General features: G+C 48.9%; 1 protein-coding gene across 2 annotated transcripts in view; it reads left to right on the forward strand.

Annotated features, from left to right (window-relative positions):
• The window catches only part of LG17H15orf39 (linkage group 17 C15orf39 homolog), a 32,354-nt gene extending 14,496 nt beyond the window's left edge, over positions 1–17,858 (forward strand). The window contains exons 2-5 of one of the 2 annotated variants that reach the window (XM_048482164.1): positions 5,876–8,979; positions 9,133–10,150; positions 13,246–13,279; positions 14,982–15,117. In XM_048482164.1, coding sequence (XP_048338121.1) covers positions 5,932–8,979; positions 9,133–10,150; positions 13,246–13,279; positions 14,982–14,985 — 4,104 coding nt within the window. In that variant the 5' untranslated portion in view covers positions 5,876–5,931 and the 3' untranslated portion in view covers positions 14,986–15,117. Of the gene's footprint in view, positions 1–5,875; positions 8,980–9,132; positions 10,151–13,245; positions 13,280–14,981 lie in introns of both variants that reach the window. The other variant, XM_048482162.1, reaches the window with a different exon arrangement.
• Positions 17,859–20,118: the final 2,260 nt, after the last annotated feature.

Raw genomic sequence — 20,118 nt, forward strand, 5'->3', positions numbered from 1 at the left:
CTTTCTGTTGAAATTGTCCACGTGCTTGTGGATTTTATGGCTTCTCTGTGTAGTCTGACGTAGTGGTTGTCAGTGGTCCAGAATTTCTGTTTTTTCCAAATAATATTCTGTGTCCAGGTTGGCTTATCATGTGTTCTGCTATTGCTGATTTTTTCTGGCTGAATTAGTCTGCAGTGCCTTTCGTGTTCTTTGATTCGTGTCTGAGCGCTGCGTTTGGTGGTCCCTAGGTAGACTTGTCCACAGCTACGCGGTATGTGGTAGACTCCTGCAGTAGCTAGAGGATCCCTCTTATCCTTATGCTGGACAGAACATTTGTTGAATTTTCTTAGTGGGTCTGTAGATTGTCGGTTATGCTTCTTCACCAGTTTTCCTATGCGGTCAGTGGGTTCCCTTGATGTACGGTAAGAACACTTTCCCTCTAGGTGGCTCGGAAACCACACAGCACTCCAGTGATTCCGGCCGTGAAAGCCTTCGTCAATAAATTGCTGATGCTGGCAGCATGATGCTGGCAGGGGATGATGGGAACTGTAGTCCATAACATCTGGAGGGCCGCGAGTTTGACACCTGTGAACTAGGCTGTAATTGCGACAGGGAGATGGCACATGGTGAGCTCCGGTGGGTGAGCATGCGTGCCGTGGACCAGCTGGGCGGCTGAGCCACACTAGGCCCTGATCACGTGATACGCACGAGCTGGAAGGGTGGAGCACACTCCCTACATATTAGGCAGCACGCGATCGCTCCGGCCTTCTTCGACGCCTTGAGCAAAACTGACCCGCCCTCCCTCCCTCCCTAATTTTTAAGGGTTGGGTGGGCTGCGACGCAAAGCAGAGGATTGGGCAGAGGAGCACATCCTTGTGGGGAGGCCGGCTGGTGTCCTGGACCTCCTCGCGTTTGGGGGCCTCCTTAAGAGGCTTGGGGTGGGGCGGGCTCATGGCGCATGCCGCGGAGGCCTCTGCAATTCGAGCCTGACACTCCAAGCAGTTAGGAGGCCACAAAGGGCGGGCGCCCCGGTGGCCCTGACCTTTCTGTCCTCCTCCAATAGGGATTGGGGTTGTTGCCCGGGTCAGCCAGGGGCGCTGACCGGCTGCTGATGTGCTCCTCTTGCGCACCCAGCTTCTGCCTCGAGGATGTAAATAATAAAAAGGGCTGCGGCCCAATTTATTCCAAGAATGTGTCCTGTGGTTATTCACCAGATACACACATCTGGACGCGAATGCACGAATCCGTTAGCCTCTGGCTGTTTAGACTCTAACAAATTTTAAGATTTGCTCCTCTCTCTGCTGTTCTGGCTGCCTTAGACAAAACCAGCTGCCCCACTGCAATTCATTAAAACTAGATATGGGTGCATTGAGCTACACCCATGGGTGTAGGGAGCAGCAGTGGCGTAGTGGTTAAGAGCAGGTGCCCTCTAATCTGGAGGAACCGGGTTTGATTCCCCGCTCTGCCACTTGAGCTGTGGAGGCTTGTCTGGGGAACCAGATTAAGTTGCACACTCCAATACATGCCAGCTGGGCGGACCTTGGGCTAGTCACAGTTCTTCGGAGCTCTTTCAGCCCCACCCACCTCACAGGGTGTTTGTTGTGAGGGGGGAAGGGCAAGGAGATTGTAAACCCCTTTGAGTCTCCTACAGGAGAGAAAGGGGGGGGGGTATAAATCCAAACTCCTCCTCCTCCTCCTTCTTGTGTTGATGCTTCAGTTTGTACTTTCCTACAGTAAAATCACCTGTATTGTTTACTTAATTGTTTTGGATTTGGGCCAGTGGGCATAGCGTAATAGTCATTTTCTTCCTCCTCCTCCTTCATCATCATACAAACTCCTCTTCCACTTCCGCTTCTGCTTCCTCTTCTTCCTCCTCCTCCTCCTCCTCCTCCTCCTTCTTCTTCTTCTTCGTCGTCGTCGTCGTCTTCTTCGTCGTCGTCGTCGTCGTCGTCGTCGTCGTCGTCTTCTTCTTCTTCTTCTTCTTCTTCTTCTTCTTCTATAACGGGGACAGCTAGGGTTGCCAACAGACCTGGAGAAAAAGATCCCTACCTCTTTAACAGAGACGTTGTGCAGGGAAACGGGCAAGTGAAATTTTTTTGCCTGGAGGTCAATAGCATTGCTGGGGGGGCTAACTTTCAATTAGGTTTCTGTTAAAGATACAGGGCATTTTTTCTCTCTGCAGGCAGTTAGCAACTGTCGCGGTCGCTCACCGTTCAGGTGAACGGAATCTAATTGCCTCAATCACTTACTCTACAGCAGATTTCATACCCTGCTTCCCACTCGGGCAACTGTGCAATGTATACATGATGGGAAATATCTTTATATCATGAGAACCACTTCCTTTATTTTGCTGTTCCCAGCAGGAACACATTCCATCCTTCAGGTGTTAGTCCCAAAGGTCAAACTTTGTCTTGGTTACGTGAAGCTCCCTTGCACTGGAGCAGACTATCTGTCCATCAAAGTCAGTCTTGGCTACTGGGACTGGTTGTCCAGGATCTCAGCCAGAGGACTTTCACATCACCCCTTACCTGGTCCTTTTAACTGGAGATGCCGGGAACAGAACCCGGGGCCTCTTGCGAGCCAAACAGATGTTCTACCACTGAGCTGTGTGTGACAAGTTTTGCAGAACATTGAAGACTGGATGTTTAAGTGCTAAAATATTTAGCCAGCATGGTGTAGTGGTTAAGAGATTAAGAACTCTGATCTGGGTTTGATTCCCCACTCTACCACTTGAACTGTGGAGGCTTATCTGGTGAACTACATTAGCTTGTTCACTCCCACACACGCCAGCTGGGTGACCTTGGGTTAGTCACAGTTCTTCGGAACTCTCTCAGTCCCACCTACCTCACAGGGTGTTTGTTGTGAGGGCGGGGGGACGGGAAAGGAGCTTGTAAGCCCCTCTGAGTCTCCTTACAGGTGGGGTATAAATCCAAACTCTTCTTCTTCTTCTAAAAAAGAAAAGTAAGGGGAGAGATGAGAAGTCCTTTCAAAGACTGGTGGCAAAATTCGTCTGCAGTTGCTGCTGGAAAATGCTGCAGTCTAAATGGGATTACTTTAGAACTGTAGTGGCGAACCTTTGGCACTCCAGATGTTATGGACTACAATTCCCATCAGCCCCTGCCAACTGGCCATGCTGGAGTGCCAAAGGTTCTGGAGTGCCAAAGGTTCGCCGTCACTGCTTTAGAAGATGCTGAAAGGAGTTTCCTTTAAATTGAACCAAGTTGCTGGGAACAGTGCAGCATTCTCTTTAGCGAATCTGAACCAGGGTTCTGTGGTGGTTAGAATGCCAGACTAGGGCTTGTTTGACTCAGCCTTGAAAGTTTGGAGGGTGACGTTTGTTCAACCACGTGCTCCCAGTCTAACCTTCTTCGAAGGGTTGTTGTGAGGGTAAAACCGAGGAGGAATTCATTGAAAATTCAAAATTCATTGGAAATGCTGGGGGGAAGAATTAGGACTAATAAAAGGAAACACTTCTTCACGCAACGTGTGATTGGTGTTTGGAATATGCTGCCACAGGAGGGGGTGATGGCCACTAACCTGGATAGCTTTAAAAAGGGCTTGGACAGATTTATGGAGGAGAAGTTGATCTGTGGCTACCAATCTTGATCCTCCTTGATCTGAGATGGCAAATGCCTTATCAGACCAGGTGCTCGGGAGCAGCAACAGCAGAAGGCCCTTGCTTTCACATCCTGCATGTGAGCTCTCAAGGGCACCTGGTGGGCCACTGCGAGTAGCAGAGTGCTGGACTAGATGGACTCTGGTCTGATCCAGCAGGCTAGTTCTTATGTTCTTAAAGGTGCACTGCTTTTGAGCCCCTCAAGACGGGGTGGCGGGGGTATGTTTATAAATAAATGGACCTGAATTTATAAGGTCACTGGGGCAGTAAATGAGACACGCATCCCTTTAATAAGGCATCAGGAAAAGGGGACGCCCCTGACAGTTAACATAGTTTGAGATTCGTTTAAAATTATAGCACCAGGTAAGCAGAAGCCAAATCGGGCAATGTCACCCAGTGGGTGGAGCAGCCACGCTGCCCCAGTAAGCCAAGACCTGGGAATGCGAGCCTACCTGGTTTTGGCTAAGAAGCACAGTTGCGACGGTCTTTGTGCGCCACCTGCTGGAAGCAAGACCTCTTTACATGACCAGTGAGTGTATTCTGTCGAGACACAAACGATCAATGAATAGACTCTGGATGTAAAATCGGAAGTCTTTATTGGGTTGGCATCAAGGACTCCAACTGCAGAAAGCCAGATCTGGGGATCTTGGCTTCTGCTGACACATTTATTCCTCCCCCACCCTCGAACATCCCCACCCATCTTCCCACAGATTAACAGAATAACACTTTGTTATGGAACAGAAAGGCTTCATTATGGAACAGAACAACAAGGTGTGAAGGGTTTTGTTATGGGATACTGAGCGTCTCGAGGCCAAAGAGATAGTCTTCTGCCTGCCCGAGGCCTCCGCGGCTCCCCTCCCTCCTTCCAGAGGCCCCATAGTTAGCTAAGTGACTGTGTTACCTATGTCACTATGATACATAGTTAGCTATGTCATAGACTTAGAACAAAAGGTCCATTAACATATGATAGGTGGTTACACAAGAGTTATCTCCCATACCCAGGTGTGCCCCTGACCTCCAGATAGTAGGATGGGCAGGGGAAGATGATTTGGAGGGGGGGTGGGCCGGTCTGATCCAGGGTTTATAATATTCTACACAGAACAGAGAAGGCAGCGGCACAGGTTTCCCCCCTCCTCATATGAATAGAATCAAGGACCCCCGGTCAAGTTAACCAATGTCACCTTGATCTCTCTCAGCCCCACCTACCTCACAGGGTGTTTGTTGTGGGGGTGGGAGGGAAAGGAGATTGGTAAGCCCCTTTGAATCTCCTTGCAGGAGAGAAAGGGGAAATATAAATCTAAACTCCTCCTCCTCCTCTTCTTCTTTGAACACATGGGGGAGTCAGTGTGGCTTTTGTACTTGCTCAGAGGCAGTTTTTCCAGGGTTCCCGAAACCTCTGGTTCCACGAGAGGCTGGATTTTTTTTTATCTTGGGATGGTGGCAGCAAAGAACAAACATGCTTGTATATGCAGGCAAACCCGGATGTAAGAACACACAGACCCAGGGCAGAATTGTGACATAACTGTGACATGTTTTAATTTAATTTTAATGGGGTTTTTTTTGTATGGCTTGTAAGAGGAAGTTATGTTGTATACCGCTCAGAGCCCTCCGGGGGTAGAGCGGTATATAAAACCCATAAGTAAGTATTAAGTAGTAAGTAGTAAGTAAGTAGTAAGTAAGTAGTAAGTAAGTAGTAAGTATGTAGTATGTAGTAAGTATGTAGTATGTAAGTATTAAGTATGTAGTATGTAAGTATTAAGTTTGTAGTAAGTAAGTAAAAGTAAGTAAAAGTATGTAAGTAAAAGTAAGTAAAAGTATGTAAGTAAAAGTATGTAAGTATGTAAAAGTAAGTAAAAGTAAGTAAAAGTATGTAAGTAAAAGTAATTAAAAGTATGTAAGTAAGTAAAAGTATGTAAGTATGTAAAAGTATGTAAGTATGTAAGTATGTATCCTTCATTATAAACCTCAGTGTACTGCTTAACAGTAAACTGAGGTTTAGAATGAAGGATACTTATGTCACAATTCTGCCCTGGGTCTGTGTGTTCTTACATCCGGGTTTGCCTGCATGGGGTGTGGGTGGAGAGAGAAATCCCCCCCCCCCCCAACGACCCTGATTGGCAAAGAGAAATTCAAGAATGCCCATGAAGCCATTCCTTAGAGTTGCAATTTGTGGTCACTCTGGTTGACCTGGGTCAATCTTCGCCTGGCACATTCTCTCTTTATTTTTCTGCGGTGTATTCAGATTGCTGATCTTTCTTCTCTCTCTTTTTTTCTCCCCAGAGTGTCTCTCCGATTCGTACTGCATTTCCGGGACGGGAGACGGAGAAGGCTGCGTAATGGCTGATCAGCGGCGTTTGGACACCTCGGGTTCTGTGACTTGCCGCAAACGACCTCGGCTGGAGGCTGATCCGGGCCACGTCCTTGTGGCGGGCACGTACCGATCTGGCGGGCTGCCCGGCTATGCCGCTGAGGGTCATTACAGCTACCAAGGGACCTATTTCAGCTACCCACTGCAGTGTCACAAATCTCCTGAGCTGTTGACGCAGTGGAGTCCTTCCGAGCCGTATGTGAATTGTATGGATGGGACCGTAAACCAGCAACTCAGATCGGAGAAAGCGCACCGCGTGTTGTTCAGGCGAGAGTCAGAGACCTATGAGATGTGGGTACAAAACTCGAGCTACGCGAAGAACCAGGATTGCCTAGTTGGGGATCCACTAGTCGCTCAGGAAAAATGGGCTAATTATATGGGCCACGCGGACGTTACACAGCAGGGCTGGAACCAGCGATTCCCAGTGCCGTGTTCCACTCGAGCACCGACGGGATGGCCTCCCTTAGCGATACCCAAACCAGTTTACCGAAACCATGTTTACTGTACAGACACTGACTATAGCCCCAAAGGTTCCCTAGCATCAGGAATGCTGGCAGACATCCCGTCGAAACATCCTGCGGACACGGACTGGTCGCTCCCGTCTTCAGCGTACCCAGTTCATGGGGGCTGTGGAAACACGGCCCCCCCAAAGGCCCCGGTTGCGGAATCGGGTTTCCGTCCATTCCACCAAAGTTGGAAAGACGCAGTCGCCTCCCCCGCCGGCTTTTCACCTTACCAGAGCATGTTTGAAAACTTGCAAGTCGCGCCGAGTGCTTTCTTGGCGGACGCGAGCCACGCTTCTGGATGCGATGATCGGAAAAGCGTCCCGGAGGAATGCGCCAGGAGCCCTTGCAGGAAGGCCTCGTCTAAGCTACCTCCCGCTGGCAGCCCGTCGGCAGGATCCCAGGGCTTTATTTATCAAGAGAGGTCATCAGCGTGCTACCCACTGCCTCCATACCCGCTAACCTCACACGAGCAGCTAGCCCTTTATCAACAAAACGTAGCCCAGGCTGAGAAGCAGAAAGCTCTGTTTGCCTTGTCGGGTTGCAAAAGTTTCAATTGCCCGACCGGCGAGGAGCCAAAGCTTCTACCAAAGACTTACGCCCCCCCAGCGCCCAAGAGTTACTCTCCTGGTCAACTGGAGAGTTACTTCTACAGGTCCTCTCCGGTGACCTCTCCTGGACTTAAAACCTCATGGGAGCAAACGTCTCAACAGAATTCTCAGTCCAAGTCCTCCTTTGAGCAGAGGAACCCCGTCCCCGTGTGTTCGGTGACTGAAAAGGCATCATGCGGTAACTCCTCACCCGGCCAAGAGGTCGTGCCACATTGGTCCAGGGCCAATAGCATGGGAGAGCCAGCGAATGAGAGTTTTCGGTGTCGGCAGGTAGCTCCCCAACCACAGGCTTTTCATCCCCTTCAGCCCGCCGAGAAGCTATCCAGCTGGGTCAACGGCTACAATCGAACGCAAGAAGCCAAATACGGTGTAGGCCTTTCTCAGTCAGAAAAGGGCCCCTCGAGGGAGGGGGGGTCTTTGTATGTGGAGAAGCAATTCGGTTTGAGCTCTGACGACCAGAAAAGGAGCGCTGACAATACTCCTCGGTCGGGAGCACGTGTCGTTATCCCGGACAGCCCTGTGGCCTCACATGACTCCTGCCTCAGAGGAGACTCGCCGAGGGCTCGACAGTCCGAGGGCTCGGGATCCTCCATCCGCCATGCGCCGCAGCCCCAAGACAGAGAACCGAAGGACTTAAAACAACTGAAAGATCCCCTGCGTCCTTGCTCCCCCCCCATGCCGGTGATCCACAACGTCTTTAGTCTAGCCCCTTACCGGGAGTACCTGGAAGGAACTGCTACTACCCTTCAACTCCCATCTTCTGAAGTATGTCCTGCAGAGAAGCCCTCCCTTCCGAAGTCATGGCAAAGCGAGGAAGGGGAAACCCTCCCTCGGCCTCCCTCGGCTGGCTTATCGAGAACACCTGGGGCGCTGCTAGATGGAGGGAAAGAAACCACCTGTGAAGCTGAATCTGAAGATGGCAGAAAGGACCCGAGTGGCAGCTACCTCTCGGCAGAGAGAGAAGGCAGAAGTTGCGCGGGGTTCTGCGAGAATTACCAGGCGCGTCAAAATGCACCCGCGGCCAGTCTGTGGGGGTCAACGGGCGGCGTGAGCGAACTCGCCAACGATAACCCTGTCTTAGACCTCAGCTTAAAAACGGAAGGGTTGGCGGATGTGCCCCACGTTTCGGAGCTAGCTGGAAAGTCTCAGGCGCCTGAAAGGGAAAATAGCAAAAGACATGATGTAAAAAAGGGCCCAGCCAAGGAACAGGCGGGGCTACAAGAGACAGACTCCCCGACATTACCGCTGCTGCATAAAAGCAGCTTGGAGGAAAAGGGTAATTTTCAGAGCTCCGCAGCATTCTTGTACAAAAAATTCAAGATCCTGAAATGTCACACTGCGGGGTCAAACGGTGCCGTGGCACAGGGCTGCCCCTCATTTCAGTCGACTTCTCATGTAGCGGCGCTTTCGGATAATTTCTGTCCGCCACAAGGTTCCGAGCAGTCGGCGACTGGGCAGAAGAGCCTGGCGATGCCGCAAACCCCCCCACCTGCTTGGCAGAGCTGCAGGCAGGCAGTGGCGCAGCAGAACGGCCACCAGACTGTGACTCAGCAAAACAGCCTGCCTGTGCAACAGGGCTGCCAGCGGGGGGTGACTCAGCAAAACAGCCAACTTGCTCAGCAGAACAGCCAACAGGTGGCGACTCGGCAAAACAGCCCGCAAATGGCGACTCGGCAAAACAGCCTGTCGATTCAGCAGAACTGCCACCAGACTGTGACTCAGCAAAACAGCCTGCCTGTGCAACAGGGCTGCCAGCGGGTGGCGACTCAGCAAAACAGCCAACTTGCTCAGCAGAACAGCCAGCAGGTGGCGACTCAGCAAAACAGCCTGCCGATTCAGCAGAACTGCCACCAGACTGTGACTCAGCAAAACAGCCTGCCTGTGCAACAGGGCTGCCAGCAGGTGGTGACTCAGCAAAACAGCCAACTTGCTCAGCAGAACAAAGCCAAAGCAGGGTGGCTTAACACTCAGCAAAACAGCCTGCCGATTCAGCAGAACTGCCACCAGACTGTGACTCAGCAAAACAGCCTGCCTGTGCAACAGGGCTGCCAGCAGGTGGTGACTCAGCAAAACAGCCAACTTGCTCAGCAGAACTGCCTGCAGTCAGTGACTCTGCTTGTTCAACAGACCTGCCAGCAGGTGGCGACTCAGCAAAACAGCCTGCCCGTCCGGCTGAGCTGCCTGCAGGCAGTGACTCAGCAAAGCAGTCTCCTTGTCCAGCTAAGCAGCCCGCAGGTGGCGACTCGGCGAAACAGCCTGCCCGCCCAGCAAAACCTCCCACAAACGGTGACGCGGCAAAACAGCCTGCCCGCCCTGCAAGTGGACCACGGAAAGTCGGCCCAGCCCAATACTCGGCGATTGCCACGCAAGTGCCGGAATGTTACTCAACAGCCGGATGCTTCGAAACTCCTGCCGCCTCCGGCGCCGGCCGGCTCTCCTGCTTTGGGAGAGGTCAGCGGCCCACTTCCCCCCAGCTGTGAATCTCCCGCCCAGCAACGTTCATCCAAGCGGTATTTCACTGCCCTGCACGGCTCCCTCTGCGCCATCATTTCTGATTCGGTATCTACCTCTGCTCCAGAACAGCTCAGGGAATGGCTGGAGAAAGCCGAGGCTGAGAGGGAGCCGAAGCCGAAGGCGGCCAGCTCCGCCAAGGCCAAGAGCGGACCGAAGACTCCCGGCTCTCCGAAGCCCTCCAAAACTCAGCAGGTCTGGCTGGCCTTCAAGGACGTGGCTGGACTCCTCAACCAGCTGATCTCTCAGCTGGAGACCTTCCTGTTCATCCGCCATTGCCCCTTCCCGCACGTGGTGAGGGCGGGGACCATCTTCGTCCCCATCCACGTGGTGAAGGAAAAGCTGTTCGGCAACCTGCCGGGCGCCTCTGTCGACCACGTCCTTCAGCATCACAAGGTGGAACTGCGTCCCACCACCTTGTCGGAGGAGAAGCTCTTGAGGGAGCGGGACCTGAAGACCTGTCCCTCCCGGATGTTGAAGCTCCTGGCCTTGAAACAGCTGCCCGGCATCTACCCGGACCTCTTGGATCTCCACTGGCAATACTGCGTCAAGCAGCAGTTGGGTAAGTGCAGTCGGTCGATGGCTGTCTTCTGAATTGAGGGATTCCCCTATTTATTGTTCTTTCTGCAATCCCAGTGTGTTCTTGGGCTTTCCATCTTCTCTGTGCTTGGTCCTAAGACACCATTCCTGGATCCTTTTGTCTCTTCTAAGTGGGATCTCGACACCTTCTGAGCTCTAGCGAAACCTTCACTGGAGTCCTGTGTTCAGTTCTGGTCGCCACATCTCAAAAAGGATATCGAAGAGATAGAAAAAGTGCAGAGAAGGGCAACAAGGGTGATTGAGGGATTGGAGCGCCCTCCTTATGAGGAGAGGCTGCCGCGTTTGGGACTCTTTAGTTTGGAGAGGAGACGTCTGAGGGGGGATATGATTGAAGTCTCTAAAATTATGCATGGGGTAGAAAATGTTGACAGAGAGACATTTTTCTCTCTTTCTCACAATACTAGAACCAGGGGGCATACATTGAAAATGCTGGGGGGAAGAATTAGGACTAATAAAAGGAAACACTTCTTCACGCAATGTGTGAGTGGTGTTTGGAATATGCTGCCACAGGAGGTGGTGATGGCCACTAACCTGGGTAGCTTTAAAAGGGGCTTGGACAGATTTATGGAGGAGAAGTCTTTCTATGGCTACCAGTCTTGCTCCTCCTTGATCTGAGATTGCAAATGCCTGAGCAGACCAGGTGCGCGGGAGCAGCAGCAGCAGCAGAAGGCCCTTGCTTTCACCTCCTGCACGTGAGCTCCCAAAGGCACCTGGTGGGCCACTGCAAGTAGCAGAGAGCTGGACTAGGTGGACTCTGGTCTGATCCAGCAGGTTCGTTCTTATGTTCTTATCTCTTCTTTAGTGTGTTCTGATTCCACTCCATCTCTATGGAGCTCAGGGGGTGTATGTGGCTTTTTGCCTAAGCAACGTCTTCATAAGGCAGGGGTTCCCACAGGGTACCACAGCAGCCACAACACCTTTTCTGACACCCACCCAAGTATTTTTAGAAAGTGAGCTGAACTTTGTTGGACTGCTGGCGATCTAATTGGCTGTGCAGACTTATACGAAGGTTAGATTAGCGGCAGCTGCTACCGCAGCACGTGTATCCCTCTAACCACATATCTGCACAACCCCTTTTAGGAATACTTTTTCGAATTAGGTTCATCACTCTTTGGCCCCTTCCGCACATGCAGAATAAATGCACTTTCAATCCGCTTTCACAATTGTTTGCAAGTGGATTTTGCTCTTCCGCACTGCTGCAAAGGGCATTGAAAGTTTATTTGTTTGTTTGTTTGTTTGTTAGATTTATAGGCCGCCTCACCCCCGAAGGGCTCGAGGCGGCTCACGATATAGCTGTCCTCAGTGACAGCAAATAAATACAAAAATATACACAACACCACAACACAAGCCTTTATTGGCATATAAAACAGGACAAAATTTTAAAACAAAGCAAGGTTAAGAAATGCAGTTAAAACTACTAATTTCCAGTATAAAATTTGCAACAGTTTCACAAAAGAGCACATCAGAGCTGTTCAGGAGACTGGGTATCTTATAACACTCGTGCAAGAAAATGGAATTCATGGATTTCATGCGTATCTTATTGTATTTAGGGCATAGAAACAAAGAATGGTCAAGTGTTTCAACCGTAGTCGTATCACATGAACAAACTCTTTTAGAACGTTCCATATTCTTAAATCTTCCCTCCAGCAGAGCTGGTGGCAGCACAATACAAAAATATAGCTTAACCCCATTAAAACCTGATAGCAGCAATTACTTTCAATAAATACAAATTAAAACAACGGAAGTTGTTAAAAACAGGCACCCGATCTAAAGGCCAGAGAGGGAGGGGGAAGGCAGGGCCCAAGATGGAATCAGGGCCCAGCCAGGATGGAAAAACGGGCAGTCTCAGTGGGGGGCGGTAGAACCGCGGCCAGGCCCCCCCCCCAAGTATTGAAGTATTGAAAGTGTATGTGCAGAAGGGGCCTTTGACACGTTGTGGTTTTTGTGTAGCAGCCATTTGGAAGGGTGCCCGCCACCCTGTTAGAATTCCAAAGGTTTTTGGAACCTTTTTTCTTTTATTTAAATCGCATACATACCCTGTTGGATTATGACTTCCACTTTCACTTCCTTTTAATTTTTTAAAAAAACTTTATTGAGTTTGTTTAAATAAGATAAACAATAGAAAGAAAAAGAAATACATACTGTAAATATTCATGGCAGTCTTTTTCGTTCACACATATAAATCTAACTTCAATTATTCTCCAGATTACCTGTCTATTAAAGAGAAGGGAAGGAGAGAAGAAAGAAAAGGGGAAGGGAAAAAAAGAAGAGAGAAAAGGATAGAATGGGTGAAAATCTGAAAAAAATGTAGTAAGAAAGAGAAAAAGAAAAGAAAGATCAGAACCAGGGGGCATTCATTGAAAATGCTGGAGGGAAGAATTAGGACTAATAAAAGGAAACACTTCTTCACGCAACGTGTGATTGGTGTTTGGAATATGCTGCCACAGGAGGTGGTGATGGCCACTAACCTGGATAGCTTTAGAAGGGGCTTGGACAGATTTATGGAGGAGAAGTCGATTTATGGCTACCAATCTTGATCCTCTTTGATTTGAGATTGCAAATGCCTTAACAGTCCAGGTGCTCGGGAGCAACAGCCGCAGAAGGCCATTGCTTTCACCTCCTGCATGTGAGCTCCCAAAGGCACCTGGTGGGCCACTGCGAGTAGCAGAGAGCTGGACTAGATGGACTCTGGTCTGATCCAGCTGGCTTGTTCTAAATGTTCTTATCAGGTTCTAAATCCTCATTTTCTTCCATTAAGAAGATGAAAATGGAAGAGTCAGCAAATCATTCAGTCGTCAAAGGTATCAAAATGGTAACCTGCGAGAATTATACTTAACATAAATTTCCCCTTCTGTTAACTTAAAAATAATTTTTTTCTGGGCTTATAACAGAAAGAAATAAAGTTTACACAATATGTCTTGTAGTCCGTGTATATCTTCCAAATCTTTTCAACTTTTCCAGGATTGTCCTTCAGCGTTAGTCTGTCCATTTCCGCTATACATGTATCACCTTCTGCTTTCACTTCTGATGATTATCCCTAACTTTATTTTTTTCCAGGTACAAGTTCACAGGCTGGCCTGAATACCTCCAAGTAGGTATTCTTTGCTCTTTGTGTGGGTGTGTTTCTGTACATCTGCTTTAAATAGGAGAGGGAAAAAAAATAGAGGCTGGACGCTGAGACAAAAGGCTGCTGGGAGAAAGGAGCAGATGGGTCCCCAAAATGAAATGGTCGTCAGTTTGCTTGGGGAGAGCCACAAACTTCGCACAATTTAACAAGGGTTCGTAGGGTGGTTTTTGTTATTCATCACCTTTTAGGTGAGAGATTCCTCATCCTTCATTACAATCATCATATTGGTTTCCACATTTGGGGTCGCCATTTTAGTCTGCAGTAGAAGATCTAGATTTGAGTACAGTAGCTACAAAATCTTAAGAAGAAGAGTGAAGAGTTTGGATTTCTATCCCCCCTTTCTCTCCTTTAGGAGACTCAAAGGGGCTTACAATCTCCTTGCCCTTCCCCCCTCACAACAAACACCCTGTGAGGTAGGTGGGGCTGAGAGAGCTCCGAGAAGCTGTGACTAGCCCAAGGTCACCCAGCTGGCGTGTGTGGGAGTGTACAGGCTAATCTGAATTCCCCAGATAAGCCTCCACAACTCAAGTGGCAGAGCTGGGAATCAAACCCGGTTCCTCCAGATCAGAGTGCACCTGCTCTTAGCCACTGCTCTTAGCCACTACGCCAGTAGTGTATAAACTTTTGAGAGTCAGTAGTGTATAAGCTTTAAGAGTATAAACTTTTGAGAGTCAAAGAAGAAGAAGAGTTTGGATTTATATCCCCCCTTTCTCTCCTGTACGGAGACTCAAAGGCCCTTACAATCTCCTTTCCCTCCCTCCCAAACCCCCCACAACAAACACCCTGTGAGGTGTGTGGGGCTGAGAGAGCTCCAAAGAACTGTGACTAGCCCAAGGTGTGTTGGAGTGCACAAGCTAATCTGGTTCACCAGATAAGCCTCCACAGCTCAAGTGGCAGAGTGGGGAAAGGGAAAGGATATTGTAAGTCCTTTTGAGTCTCCTGACAGGAGAGAAAGGTGTGTGTGTGGGGTATAAATCCAAACTCCTCCTCCTCCTCCTCTTCTTCTCCTCCTCCTCCTCCCTCCCTCCCTCCCTTCCTCTTGGGCAATCCATTCCATTATACAATGGGATTAAAAAAATAACCCCAATTGTGGGGCCTCAAACATGGGTGGGCTATTTGGGTTATCTATCTCTGTATTTTTCGAGCCAGAATTCTTGTTATCTACTGATCGGTAGTTAAGTGTACATAAAGAAGTGTAGCTATCCTGACTTTCTAACAAGCAAGGCACGACTTAATCTGTGTTGAAAAGCTCCTGATGGTGTGTTGTGGTTTAAGAAGAGAAATAGTTCCTGCTAGTACGATGCCTAGGCCCCTTCCGCACATGCAGAATAATGCACTTTCAATCCACTTTCACAATTGTTTGCAAGTGGATTTTGCTCTTCCGCACAGTAAAATCCAGCTGCAAAGTGCATTGAAAGTGGATTATTCTGCATGTGTGGAAGGGGCCCTAGATCTTCCCAAGTTTACCACCTTTGCACACAAAGAATTCTGGAAAGGGTAATCCCACCTAGCAACTCGCCATTAGTCTTATCTTCTGTTCATTTGGTCAGCTAGACAAACTCTCAAGGATGCTATTGGAGTGGAAGACAGCTGGCTATGCTTGAAACAGTCAAGTTGTGTGGGAAGGGGTTAATTCATCTGACAATTTTCTTCTTCCATTTCCTAGGTGAACCCACAGAGGAGATCCAGAACGGGGACCTCAAAGCTGCAGGAACTGAGGGTTTGGGGACAGCAGAAGTGGCCAGATGTTTGCGGAATACACCTCAGGTGTTCAGTCTGGGAGTCAGAGGGAAACACAAGCCAGGTGGAAAATGTGAACCGATACCCAGCTCGCCCTCCAAGACCCACCGACCGATTGTTGATGCTCAGGGAACCTCGCCTTCCAGCCGAAAGAGTGCTGCGTCCATGCCAACGAAGGAGCCGGCTCGGAATGAGGTCACCTCTGGGGTTTTGAGGGAAAAGCGCTTTCCGTTTCGCTCCGGTGCTAAAAGGCTGCTTTTCCGAGCTTCTCAGCTCTCCGGAGCTCTCCGAGTCAAACTGACTGACGGTGTCGCCCGGAGTACCTCAAAGCTCCTTAGCCTCCGAAAGTCTGTTGTTCGTATCAAATCCCAGAATGCTCTGCAGGAGAGACAGGGGCGTCCTGTCCCGGCGGGGAAGAAGCGCAAGAGGCCAACCTCGCTGCACCTGAAGGGTATTCGGCGACGGAGAATGGAGGGGAGTACCTCTCCAAGGCGACGGAGAATGGAGGGGAGTACCTCTCCTTCTCGCCTTGGATACCCAGAATTAGTTGGCAGACGGATCAGCCACTTGTACGAGGAGAAGGACAAATCCAAAGCCTGGTACCAGGGGATGGTGTTGCGAGTCCACAAGCGCCACAAAGACCCACTACAGACAGTGTATGAGGTGACGTACGACTGTGAGCCAGAGTGGCGATATTACCTCGAGATCCTGCAAGATTACCAGAAAGGGTGGTTGGAAGTGGAATAAAATCTAGTCCTCTCCTCAAGAATGCCAGAAGCCTAGATGGTTCAGAAATTGGAAACCTGCTGCAACGGGGTTGGGTTGCCTTCCCAGGTTTAGGGCCTGATCCTAGCTTGCTTGTAGCTGGGCTGTCTCCAGTTCTTTTTTGTGGAGAGGCAGCCACCAAAAAGTCCCTGCAGCACAGACGAGATTCCCTGTGGCTATTGAAAACTCAATTGTAATGTGTGTGTGGGGTTTTTTTTATGCGGAGACGGGGAGAAGTAACTATAAAACAAGGGACTGTTGGAAACTGTTGGTGATCTCAAAATGGCTGCCAAAGTCTGACAAACAAAGTCTGTTGTGTTTTGCTCTTGGTTTGTAAATAATTGTAACCCCAGGGATCCCCCCATATTGGCAGTGCGTTCCACTGGGTTCAGCAAATGATATCCCTCTAACCTCTTCCCTCAATTGAAATGGTTCATATCAGCAATGATCTGGTTGGTGTGTAGGCTAATCTGGATTCCCTTGTTTTGTTAGAGAAGGCAAGCTGGATGAGTGGGCAGAGGAATCCTTGGAGCATGAGGGCAGGTGGAGGAGAGTACCCCAAGCAGAGAAGAAGTCAGCTACTCTTGAGTTTACAACTGGTAACTCGGTTGGCTGTTTTGGAGCTGTTTTGTAGGATTCCTTTACCTGTTAAGATTCAGAATTTGTTAACGGGACATCTTGCGAGTTAGACCCTCTCCTTTCCGGGTTTTTTTTTTTGGGGGGGGGGGGGTCCTTCTTTCTTTACTAAATTGTTCACCCATATTTTTTTTCTTACGAAGAGCTGTTGAAAGGTAAAGTAGTTACTTGGTTGTCTCTCTATGGACCAGAGGAGGGGGGGCTCACGACTGTATGCGCCATCCTTAAAAACAAAAAAAAAAGTTTTCTGCACAAGGAAAGCTAGAATCTCTGGACAGTGGATTCTGGCCACTTGCCCTGAGTGGCTAAGTTTCTAGGTGAGGAGAAATTTAATTAGGGAGGAATATTCAGTCATTGTTGCTTTGAAATGGGAAAGTCACCTCTTCAGTTGCTCTCTGTGAAAAAAATAGATCACGTTTAATCTCTTTGGGGTGTCTTTGTGGTTTAAATGGTGGGAAAGGGGTTGACGGTGAACTTTCTATATGGGTTTACATGGAGAAGGCAGCCATCGTTGTATACTCTGCTTTCTACAAAGTGATGACATCTGTACATTTGTGGCCTGAACTCCGCGATCACATTTTAGATGAGTTGTTTTTGCATTCCTAAAGAGCTAAGACTGGTTATGCCTGGCTTCTCATCGGTACTTTTTCAATGTTGCCTTCGCCCCCACCCGCCAACAAAATTTGATGGTTCACAGCTTGCATATGTTACCTTCTCGAAGATCTGTTACCTCTATTGGAAAGAGACTGGAACCCACAAAGCGTGCCTGTATTGGAAAGCTCTCCAAAAGATGCTTGAAGGAAATGTTTACATGGAGTGCACTGTAATTTAATTTTGGGCAGGAGCGGAATGGACTATTCTTTCAAAAGGACAGCGAGTTCTGTTTCTATTGGGGTGACCCAGGACCAGTTGGGGGAGATGAAAATCATGCTTGAGAATTGACTTTCCGCAGCCGCTCTGAATGGAATGGAGTTTTGTACGTCTCCCGAGGAAAAACTTGGGTTTTCGATCCACCCGTCCCGTTTTCGCAAACTCCGAACCAAGTTTCAGAAAGCGGAGGAGGACACTCGGACACAGAGGAGCCAATTAGCCTCAGGAAATCATCAGTGGCTGACGCCTCGTGAATGCTGGGAGGATGTTGCTGTATTTTATACTGTTATTATTGAATGTAATATTTTGTACTGAATCTGCAGACCAATTGAAAATGGTTGGTGTTGCTCTCCCGCGCTGTTCTCCCTTCGCCAGGCGAAGTCTACAAACAAGTCTCGGCCGTGTGTTGAATACTATAAATGTTGTATAAAGTTCCAGGGGAGCCGAGTTGCCTTTCTATTTAACATTTTTTGTAAGACGAGAGTTTCTGAGAAGTGCTTCACTGAGATTAAAACGGCTGGAGGATTTTTCATTTTGGGATCGGTGCTTCTCTGCCTTCTCGCGGCTCCCTTTGTGAATATTCGGCCTGTCAATTAAACCAGAGACCACAGTTACAGCATTTTGGGAGGGGCAAAGTTCTGTCTACGGTTTGCTCAGGCTATTCCCAAGACTCTGGGGCGCATCCTTGTCCCCACCCCTAAAATAGTCACATTCTACAAGTACATTGGCTATTGAATTAGAACATAAGAACAAGCCAGCTGGATCAGACCAGAGTCCATCTAGTCCAGCTCTCTGCTACTCGCAGTGGCCCACCAGGTGCCATTGGGAGCTCACATGCAGGATGTGAAAGCAAGGGCCTTCTGCGGCTGTTGCTCCCGAGCACCTGGTCTGCTAAGGCATTTGCCATCTCAGATCAAAGAGGATCAAGATCGGTAGCCATAAATTGACTTCTCCTCCATAAATCTGTCCAAGCCTTTTTTAAAGCTATCCAGGTGAGTACATCACTCACCTCCTGTGGCAAGATACTCCATTACTAAATTCACACGTTGCGTGAAGAAGTGTTTCCTTTTATTAGTCCTAATTCTTCCCCCCAGCATTTCCAATGGATGCCCCCTGGTTCTAGTATTGTGAGAAAGAGAGAAAAATTCCTCTCTGTCAACATTTTCTACCCCATGCATAATTTTATAGATTTCAATCATATCCCCCCTCAGACGTCTCCTCTCCAAACTAAAGAGTCCCAAACGCTGCAGCCTCTCCTCATAAGGAAGGTGCTCCAGTCCCTCAATCATCCTCGTTGCCCTTCTCTGCACTTTTTCTATCTCTTCGATATCCTTTTGGAGATGTGGCGACCAGAACTGAACACAGGACTCCAAGTGCGGTCGCACCACTGCTTTATATAAGGAAGATTGTTAAGCAGGTACAACTTGACTTAGAGTTATAGAATCATAAGAGTTGGAAGAAACCCCAAAGGCCATCAGGTCCCATCCCCTGCCACGCAGGAACACACAATCAAAGCATTCCTAATATACGTTCATCCAGCCTCTGTTTAAAAACCTCCAAAGAAGGTGACTCCACCACTCTCCGAGGCATTGAATCCCACTGTCGAACAGCCCTTACTGCCGGGAAGTTCTTCCTGATGTTTAGGTGGAAACTCTTTTCCTGCACCTTGAATCCATTACTCCGTGACCTAGTCTCCGAGGCAGCAGAAAACAAGCTTGCTCCCTCTTCGACATGGCATCCCTTCAAATATTTAAACCTAACTATCATGTCCCCCTTAATCTTCATTTCTCCAGACTAAACATCCCCAGCTCCCTAAGTCTCTCCTGGTAGTGCATGGATTCAACAGACCTTGGACCATTTTGGTTGCCCTCCTCTGGACCCGTTCCAGCTTGTCAATATCCTTCTTAAATTGCGGTGCCCAGAACTGAACACAATATTCCAGGTGAGGTTCTAACCAATGCAGAATAGAGAGGTACAATTACATCCCTCGATCCTAGACACTATACTCCTATTGACACAGCCCAGAATCGCATTGGCTTTCTTGGCTTCGGCATCACTCTGCTGGCTCATTTTCAGTTTGTGGTCTGCTAAGACCCCCGGATCCCTTTCACATGTAGCGTGGTCGTGATATGTTGCAATCAGAGTTTTGAAATCCGCTTGGATGGTAGACAAAAGGCACAACTGCACATATGTGGGACAACTGCTGTGTGCAAATGGGGATAAAACCGAAACAGAAGTTTGGAGGCTCCTGATAGACTTGATGTTTATCCCAGGAGGAGCTTCCATGAGAGATATCTCACTTCAGATCCAGTGGGAAGAAAGAAAAAACAGATTCCACATTTTTACACAGAAATGTAGAGTTTATTTAATTCGTTTGTGTCCTGCCTTTCTCCCCAACAGGAATCCAACGTGGCTTACAGCACGCTTTCCTACATTTTATCCACACAACATCCTTGTGAGGTAGGTTAGGCCAACCCTGATTAGCTTTTAAGGTCTACTGAGGTCAGGCTAGCCGGGGCCGAAAACTTCCCTAGCTGATTGCTGCACATCTAACTTAAACTAAAAGTGGTTGGAGTAGCCTGGGATGATTTTTCCTGGTCACTTGGCAACCCCACTCTCCTCTGCAGCAAATCTAGACTTCTTTTCCCTAGGGGGGGACCTACATTCTTCTGTCTTGCATTTGATCACCACAACGCCCCTGTGAGGTAGGTTAAGCCATAAGTGTATTTGGCCCAAGGTCTCACTCCAAGCTTCTGTAGCAAAGCTGGGATTGGAACCTGGCTTTCCCAGAG

The sequence above is a fragment of the Sphaerodactylus townsendi genome, linkage group LG17, assembly GCF_021028975.2.
Source record: "Sphaerodactylus townsendi isolate TG3544 linkage group LG17, MPM_Stown_v2.3, whole genome shotgun sequence".
NCBI lineage: Eukaryota > Metazoa > Chordata > Lepidosauria > Squamata > Sphaerodactylidae > Sphaerodactylus > Sphaerodactylus townsendi.